General features: G+C 42.1%; 1 protein-coding gene across 3 annotated transcripts in view; it reads right to left on the reverse strand.

The window, feature by feature from the left end:
- Positions 1–9417, reverse strand: part of LAMP2 (lysosomal associated membrane protein 2) — a 43430-nt gene extending 34013 nt beyond the window's left edge. Inside the window, exon 1 of one of the 3 annotated variants that reach the window (XM_003823141.5) lies at positions 8939–9417. In XM_003823141.5, the coding sequence (XP_003823189.1) occupies positions 8939–9002 (64 nt within the window). In that variant the 5' untranslated portion in view covers positions 9003–9417. The remainder of the gene's footprint in view (positions 1–8938) is intronic. The other 2 variants (XM_003823140.6, XM_003823139.5) reach the window with 2 other exon arrangements.
- Positions 9418–9712: the final 295 nt, after the last annotated feature.

Below are 9712 nucleotides of genomic sequence, written 5' to 3' on the forward strand. Positions count from 1 at the left end.
ACCTGTGAGGTGGAGGTTGCAGTGAGCTGAGATCGCGCCACTGCACTCCAGCCTGGGCAACAGATAGAGACTCCGTCTCAAAAAAAAAAAAATCATAACGAGGAGGAGGAAGAGGAGGGGTTGGTCTTGCTGTCTTCAGGGTGGTAGAGGTGAAATAAACTCATGTATAAGTAGATCCACACACAGTTCAAACTTGTGTTGTTCAAGGGTCAACTACACTTCCAAAGCCCTCCTTATTTCCCTTTCCCTTCCCAAGGGTTACTATTCCCTTCCCAAGGGTAACCATTATCCTGATTTCTGACACTATAGATTAATTTTATCCATTTTTCAACTTGATATAAATAAAATCATTCACTATGCTCTCTTTTGTGTCTGCTTTCTTTCCTCAATTTTAGGTTTTGTGAGATTCACCCATGTTATGCATAATTGCAGTCTGTGCTCACTGCTGTATAACCTTCTATGATCAGGTGAATACAGGCCAGGTGGGGTGGTTCACGCCTGTAATCCCAGCACTTTGGGAGGCCAAGGAGGGTGGATCACTTGAGGTCAGGAGTTCGAGACCAGCCTGGCCACCATGGCCAAATCCCACCTCTACTGACAATATAAAAATTAGCTGGGCATGGTGGCACATGCCTGTAATCTCAGCTACTCAGGAGGCTGATACAGGAGAATCGCTTGAACCCAGGAGGCAGAGGTTGCAGTGAGCCAAGATCATGCCAATGCACTCCACCAGCCTGGGCAACAAGAATGAAACTTTGTCTCAAAAAAAAACAAAAACAAACAAACAAAAAAACTACTTATCTATGCTACCTTTAATGGGCATTTAGTTTCCAGTGTGATTCTATTACAAACACTGCTGCAAACATTCTTGCACATATTAGTAAACACATGTATGCGTGTATGTTGGCTGTATATCTAGGAATGAAACTGTGGGGCCAAAGGGTATGCATTATATCCCAGTTCTTTTTAATAAATTCTTTTCTGCTTAAAATCAATCAGATTGTATTTCTCTTCCTTGCAATTAAGAACCTGGGCTGATATGCTATCTGTTTTTTCAGTAGCCATTTTCTCCACAAAGCTTTCCCTGACTATAAAAGCCCTCAAGGAGCAGTAATAATGCATATCCCATTTCAGTATATTTTACATTATCCTGAATTATTCAGTTATTTTATAGCAGTAAATCCTGTCCCTCCTACTGTCATAAGCTCCAACACAGCAGTTTTCAACTGTCACTTCATAACAAACCGGCGTGCCATGGTAAATTATAGTATACAGTAAGTAATTTGTTACTAATAAAAAAAGTACCAAGTCTGTGAATGAATGATATATATGGATAGATTCAAGATTCCCTTTAGATAACATTTCTGTCACTCGTTTGAACTCCAGTATGCTCCCTTGATCAGATGATCTGATGTATCCCACAACCCCTAGCAGTGTGTCTTTTATATGAATGTCATCTATCATGAGTGTCATGGTAGGGGACACCATGTGTATTACTTTTCCTCTATCTCCTATCATTCCAAGTAGTGCTGAATGCATATTAGATTTTCAATAAATACTGATTAATTATATCAAGGTGAAAACACACTGCAATAGGGACCCAAAACATAGCTTAATCTAATTACAGAGAGGGCAGTCCTTTAGCTCTTCCAAATCTTGAACATATCAGTCTTCTGGATATTCCCTCAAACCCCATGTTGGATTTCACTTCAATAAATTTTGACATGGATGTCAAGCTAGGAACAGAGCTTTTCCCAAAAGGTAAGTTTACAGTTGAAATATTTACACTTTGTTAAAAAGTATCTAGCAAGCAATTTCCATCCTTATTGCTGTGTTTGATTTTACAATACCCAATTTTTAAAAGGCTTTATGACATTAAAAAACCATATATGAATATATTCTAGAGCGTGTAATTTTAGAGCTGAGAGTTTATTCTCTAAATAAAAGAAAAAGGTATGCCTCAAAATCAACCGTTCTCAAAGTCAAATATCCTCTCAATCCTGTTTTCCAAAAAGGTCATTTGTAAATTCTTTTAGAATGCAGACCTTGACCGGGCAGTGGCTCACACCAGTAATCCTAGCACTTTGGGAGGCCAAGGGGGGCAGATCACTTGAGCTCAAGAGTTCAAGACCAGCCTGGGCAACATGGCAAGACCCCATCTGTACTAAAAATACAAAAGAATAGCTGGGTGTGATGGTGCATGCCTGTGGTCTCAACTACTCGGGAGGCTGACATGGGAGGATCGCTTGAGCCCATGAGGCAGAGGTTGCAGTGAGCCAAGATCACTCCACTGCACTCCAGCCGGGGGAATGGAACAAGACCCTGTCAAAACAAACAAACAAACAAACAAACAAAAAAACCCAAAAAACCCTCTCACAGAGAACACAGACCTTACTTCCCCAAGTGTATGACACTGCAAAAAGTGGCTAGGTTTTTGCAAGTCTATTTGACCCAAAGTATAGCTGAAAACATAAACACACAAAATTAGGGGTGGGGGAAGAACGTAATGCTAGCAATAAAACAAAACCAATAAAAAGAAACCAAACAATGATCCAAGATATAATGGATTGATTATATAATGAAGTGATTAAGAGTCCCCATTCCTGGAGTGGAAGAGCTAGAACTCAAATCTGGCAGTCCAACTTCCTAGCTGTGAGACTTTGGGCAAGTTACCCTTGTTTAGAATTATAGTGCATATTTCTCCAATAGGTTCTTTGAAAGCATATAAACCCTTCAGAGCTAAAAGAAATTTGCCAAACAAGTTAGATACCAATTTACAAGTCTCCTTTTTAGTAAACACAGCACCTAAAGGGAACCTTCCCAAGTTTTAGCTTTATGTTTACTTTCATCATATTAAATTCTGGACTCTTGTCCTCAAACTCATGAATTTAGAATGATGTTGAGCAAAAGGTCTTTTTAAAATACAGGACACAGAGGCATACGGTACCTATTTATCTTTGTTTTCTATTCAGAGTGATGGTTTTCCTACAAGTTTAAGTCAGATTAACTGTTTCTCCTTTATAATTCCTAATAATAGGTACACTCATTGCATTCAGTTACTTTATACCCTTGCTTTTGGTAAGTTTCTTAATGGAGAAAAGCAATATGATTTTAAAGTAAGAATGTTGAACACATGAAAAAGAGTATTAAAAGTTAATAAAAATATGTTTTTAAGCTATAAAATGACTTAATTTGTTAAGGCCAAAGAGTGGGTAAGGAAACAAGATTCAACACTACTCAACTAATGGAAAGTGCTTACTGTTGAGCAGTGTTTGGCACACCTCCAGAATTCTTTCACAATGCACAGCAGGATACCAACAAGTACTTATAAAGTATCCTTTTGGGTCTGAGGGGATCTCTGATCACTTTAATAAGAAATTATGATCAGAATGCTTTTGCACTACAGAAAGAAGAGCAGCCTTCCTGCATCAAGGGTCATTTAAATCAGCTCCAGTGCTACGAAATAATCCTTGGTTATAGACAAAATCTACCCAAAGATATAGGGGAAGAAAGCTGTTCTTTTGGGACATATTTGAGTATCTATAACCCTATCAGATATGATAATCTGATACTTGGGACATATTTGAATATCTATAACCCTATCAGATATGATAATCAATGACTAACAAACTAATCTGGTATTTGGGACATATTTGAATATCTATAACCCTATCAGATGTGATAATCAATGACTAACAAACTAACAAGCCTGTCCTTTCTTATCTTCTAGCTTGACTTCTGTTTTTTTTTTGTTTGTTTTTTTTTAGGGTTCAGAATTTTTCAGTCCTTTACAGTATCTCTATTATAACTAGAATAATTTGGCAGAACCTCGAAATCAAAGTTATCAGTTAAATGAAATGTGTTAAGCCTATAGAAAAATCTTAGTGCTTGTTTTCTCTCAGAGAAAACCTAACTTTGTGAAAACCTAACTCTCCTCACCAAGGAACTCCTAATTCTCCATATTACCCCCTTCAAGACTATGGAGGTATATCTGAAGGAGTACAGGTAAGAGACTAGCATTATTATATGGGATTATACGTTAGTAAATTACTGTATAATTATCCGTACTGCTTAGCACTGATCTTGAAGTTTTCAATCCAAAAGAACTTCTTGCAAAACATCATTTAAAATTCATGGAAGAAAAAGGAGACTAAATGAGTCTAGTTTACCACCATATCCCTAGTGCCCACCAATGAATATCTTCAACAAAAATTCACTACGGGTTAACCATGTACCAGACCCTATGCTAGGTAGGCAATGGGAAGTAACAGTACATAAGATAGTCTCTGCTCTTAGAGACTGCTACCATAGGAGAGACTTGACTAAAACTAGGGGGAAACAAAAAAGAGTGGAAAATAGGCTAGTAACCTAAGATTTTGCAAATGATAAGATTTATTCCTATTTCCCCAGATGGTCACATGGCTGGCCTCCTGCCAACACCCAGGTCTCTGCCCAAATGTCACCCGATAATGGAAGGCCCTCTGACCACATAATATAAAGAAGGATCATCCACCATCACCCATTCCTATCATCTACTCATTCTCCTTTCTCATTACCTGTGTAATTTTCTTCATAGTGTTTTTGTTTTGTTTTGTTTTGAGACAGAGTTTTGCTCTTGTCCCCCAGGCTGGAGGACAGTGGCATGATCTCGGCTCACTGCAACTTCCACCTCCTGGATTCAAGCAATTCTCCTGCCTCAGCCTCCCGAGTAGCTGGGACTACAGGTGCTGGCCACCATGCCCTTGTATTTTTAGTAGAGATGGGGTTTCACCATGTTGGCTAGGCTGGTCTCGAACTCCTGACCTCAGGTGATTTGCCCACCTTGACCTCCCAAAGTGCTGGGATTACAGGCGTGAGCCACCATGCCCGGCCTCTTCATAGTGTTTATCACTATCTGACATTATATTATTTATCGGTTGAGCTTTCTTCTCCCATTAAAATGTAAGCTCCATGAGAGCAGGAACCTCATCTGTCTTATCCATTCCTCTGTCCCTTTCACCTAATATAGTGGCTGGGACACAATAGGCATTCAGTAAACGTGTGGAAGGGAGAGGCTCCTACCAGTAACATACACTAAGAATATTTCTGTGAGGTTTTTCCCACCCAGAAAAGACTCAAACCTAAAAAAAAAAAATTCTGAACCCTAAAAAAACAAACAAACCAAAAAACAGAAGTCAAGCTAGTTATAAGAATCAATAACCACAGAAGAATCCTGAAATCTATGATATCACAAAAGGACCATAATTAGGCAATTATATAAAGAAAGGATTTTCACCCACTATCCACTTTATAACACCTCTAAATCATATAGCTTCTCTTCGGAAAGTTGTCTGGTCAGTTACAATTCATCCAAATAAACACCAGCATAATTTAATCTCTATGAAAAAGACCAATATATAGCCTCTAAGAATCCTTTTCTGTACTTATTCTAAAGCTGCTGTTTTTAAAAGGTTACGGGTGAAGCTGGGATAGAGTTATAAAGTTACAAAGTCAAACTGGCACAGCTAGAGCACTAATGCTAATAAGACTATAAATTTAGGACAGGTCCTCCTTCATTGGCACTCCGTACAGTACCCAGGCACAGTTCTAGCTACATAGTAGGTACTTTACAAATATTTATTGATTTAGCTACATATTAGGTACTTTACAAATATTTATTAAGTTTTCAAAAACCTATTATTGGTATCCATTTTGATATAGAAAAGTAACTTGTGCAAAACCCACCAAGCAACTGCTAAATTCTTGACAGAAAAAGCTATATGGGAGGACTTTGGGCTCCACACTGAACCAAGAGCCATCAGAAAATGCAGCTGTATAGAAAAATGGTTTCTATTTCATCCTGGAACCTCTTAAAAATCAGATCTAGGTTCATTATTAATATTTACTTTTCCAAATCCTGCTCTGAACTTGGAGGCGGAGGGAATCAATCTTGGAAATTTTCCAAGAGGAAGAATCTAGTTAGTCCTGATCAATAAATGGCAAACTAGCAGATGAGCTGATGGGTTCTTTTATGTGCTTCTTTTTGCATGTTTATTTTCTGCAATGAGTAAGCATTGCTTTTGTAAAAACAAAACAAAAAAGCTTTCATTAAAAAACAAAAAAAAATTTAATGACATGAAAGCCAACAAGTAGGACAACTATTATTTTTTTCACTTTCCCAAAACAATAACAGTGTTGTATTTGTGCACAGATTCAATTGGCAGGGAACTACTGATTAACAGATGCCTTGGTCAGATGTGTTCTAGTCACTGATAAGGTACTTTCCATTGTAAACAATCCTTTCTTAGGGTCAGTTGGCCCTCAGTAAGTGCTCCAAGGTACAGTCAAGGCTTCCAATTAAGTATTCAAGCAAAGCCTGCCTCAAGGCCGCCTTTCAGAAGTGCTACAGAAGAGTTTCCTGCACGCTGTGAACAGTTGGACTATATCAGGGATTCCCAAAGTTTTGGTGTCAGGACCCCTTTACTTTCTTATCCACTGAGGACTTCACAGAGGTTTATGTGAGTCATATGTATTGGTATTTACAGTATTAGAAATTAAAACTGAGAAATGAATAAAATATAAGAACATCAGAGTGGTGAGGTCATCACATGTTACGTAGCCACTGGAAAACTCTGCTGTACACTGGTGAGAGGATGAGAGTGAAAAGGACAAAGGACAAATAACTTCTTTTTTTTTTTTTTTTTTTTTTTTGAGACAGAGTTTCGCTCATGTTGCCCAGGCTGGAGTGCAGTGGCGCAATCTTGGCTCACCGCAACCTCCGCCTCCTGGGTTCAAGCGATTCTCCTGCCTCGGCCTCCCAAGTAGCTGGGATTACAGGCATGTGCCACGACACCGGCTAATTTTTGTATTTTTAGTAGAGACTGGGTTTCACCATGTTGGTCAGGCTGGTCTTGAACTCCTGATCTCAGGTGATCCGCCCGCCTCAGCCTCCCAAAGTGCTGGGATTACAGGCGTGAGCCACTGTGCCCAGCAGAAAAGGACAAATACCTTCTTAACATTATTCCGAAGTTTTGATTTCACAGACGCATGAAAAGGTCCTCGAGAGTCACTGAATTAGATAATCAAGAACCCTTCCAATACTATGGTTTTCGAGCAGGATTTATCAATGTTGGCACCATTGACATTTTCAGGAAGATAATTCTTTGTTGTCAGGGGCTGCCCTGTGCTTAGTCAGGATGTTTAGCAGCATCCTTGGCCTCTACCCACTAGATGCTAAAAGCAATCCCCCAGTTGTGACAATCAAAAATGTCTCCAGATGTTGCCAAATGTCCCCTGGTTGAGAATCACTATTCCAGGGTGTTGATTTCATTCTACTGAAATGTGAATTACAAAATGTATACCTCTCACTGCTTTCTCAGACCCCTAATATGTCTATTTCTTCCCCACTCCCATCTGGGTCTGTTCTTTATGTTATTTTATTAAGTCACAAATAGCAAGAGCAGGTGGGTAGCAACAAGCACAGCATGAATCAAAGTCAGGAAGAGACACTTTAGTCAAAGTTCACTTTTAGGCATTAAAGTTGTTAGGGACCCACTGCCTATTAGGGCACAACACAATCAGTGAACATTCACCCAGCCATTTATTTATTGATTGATTGATTTTTATTTTTTGAGACAGAGTTTCACTCTTGTCGCCCAGGCTGGAGTGCAATGGCGCAATCTCGGCTCACTGCAACCTCCGCCTTCTGGGTTCAAGCGATTCTCCTGCCTCAGCCGCCCAAGTAGCTGGGATTACAGGCATGTGCCACGACGCCCGGCTAATTTTTGTATTTTTAGTAGAGACGGGGTTTCACCATGTTGGCCAGGCTGGTCTTGAATTCCTGACCTCGGGTGATACACCCACCTCGGCCTCCCAAAGTGCTGGGATTACAGGCATGAGCCACCACGCCCAGCCCCATCCAGCCATTCTTAGGCCCTGGTAACAACCCAATCCTTAGCAAGTTGTCTACCTGCTCCCTGTACCCCCAAAATATGAGGTAATAGGCTAGCTGTGTGATGGGGAAGAAAGAAAAGAAGAAACTCTGAAGGCAAAGAGGTAGTCTACCAAACTCAAATACTCCACCCCCAAAACCTCACATCTGGGAGGCCCTCCTAACTGAAACGTCTGGGGATTTTTTTGTCAGCGTCTGGCTGGGAGGAAGTAGCAAAACTGGGAGAAAATCGACATCCTCAATACCTCCAAGTCAGATGTGCACTCCCCATCAAAGTTCCCCCCGAACCCCTTAGTCTCCAGAGGTTGGGTCCAAGTTTTCTTTCCTGGAAATTGCCCCAGCTACCTTAGGTTCCCTCGCCCTTAAAACTATGACTACCAAACTCAAACCCAGCATCACTCCTAATCGCTTGAATCACCCTTTCTTCACAGTCTCAAATTCCAACCTTCAAAATGCCCAACCCTGTCACTGCCCCTGCCCCTCAGGCTCTACTGTCCTATCTGTCCCATCTGTCCCCCACCCACACACTTCTCCCAAGCTACTCCAGGCAGGCATGGTCTTCTCTCTTAATTTCCTATCTCACCCCATAGTTTTTCCACCATCTTCAAAACTCTTCCCTGATCTCAGCAAACCAAGACTCTCCTAATTGTCTCTGGCGCCCAAAATCTGCATGTACCACCCTCCTACGCTCACTCCTCAGTGTTTTCCCCAAGTTACTCTTTCCACCCTGACCCTCTCCACGCTTCACTCCTCCCAGCCTACTCCCTCGGCGTCCACCCCCCGTTACCGGCCCCTTCTTACTCTCCTGGGCCCTTCTTCCCCGCCATCCGTCGGTCAGGCCTTCTCTAGGTCACCGCTTGCCTCCCCGGGCCAACCGCCGCCGCCGCCCAGTGTTAGCTGCTGAGCCTCTCAACCCCCTCCCCCTCGGACCAGTCTTTCAGGTTGTAGCTTTGAACTGGTGCCCCGGGCCCAGGCGGACAGACTAATCGGGAGGGCCCGACAACTCACCCAGGACTAGGCAGACCAGAACGAGCCCTGAGCCCGGAACCGGGAAGAGGCGGAAGCACACCATGACCCCGCAGAGCAGGCGGCGACGGCGGCGACGGCGGCGGTACAACAACAGCTGCAACACCAGGGAAAAGGCTCGCTGGACCTGGGTCAAGAGCACTGATGACCACCGACCACAGCCTTGCAAAAGCCAGGAATCGGCGCTTCAGTGCGAGTCATAAGACTAGGGGCGGGGCTCTTTCTTGCTTACAGCCAATCTCCGCGCTTGAAAGCGGCGAGAGGGGTGGTGATGTAGCGGCCGGTGGGCGGGGCGACCACGCCCTGGCTTTTTGGTTCACAGCCCTTCCTATGCTCCTGAGAGATATGCGCGGACGGCATTTTCTTTTTCTTTTTCTTTCTTTCTTTTTTTTTTTTAATTTTACTTTAAGTTCTGAGATACATGTGCAGAATGTGCAGCTTTGTTACATAGGTATACATGTGCCATGGTGGTTTGCTGCACCTATCAACCCGTCATCTAGGTTTTAAGCCCCACATGCATTAGGTATTTCTCCTAATGCTCTCCCTCCCCTTGGCCCCCACCCCTTGACAGGCCCCCGTGTGTGTTGTTCCCCTCCCTGTGTCCATGTGTTCTCATTGTTCAACTCCCACTTATGAGTGAGAACATGCAGTGTTTGGTTTTCTGTTCCTGTGTTAGTTTGCTGAGGATGATGGCTTCCAGCTTCATCCATGTCCCTGCAAAGGACATGATCTCATTTTTTTATGGCTGCATAGTAT

This window comes from Pan paniscus, chromosome X (genome assembly GCF_029289425.2).
Source record: "Pan paniscus chromosome X, NHGRI_mPanPan1-v2.0_pri, whole genome shotgun sequence".
In the NCBI taxonomy this organism is placed as follows: domain Eukaryota; kingdom Metazoa; phylum Chordata; class Mammalia; order Primates; family Hominidae; genus Pan; species Pan paniscus.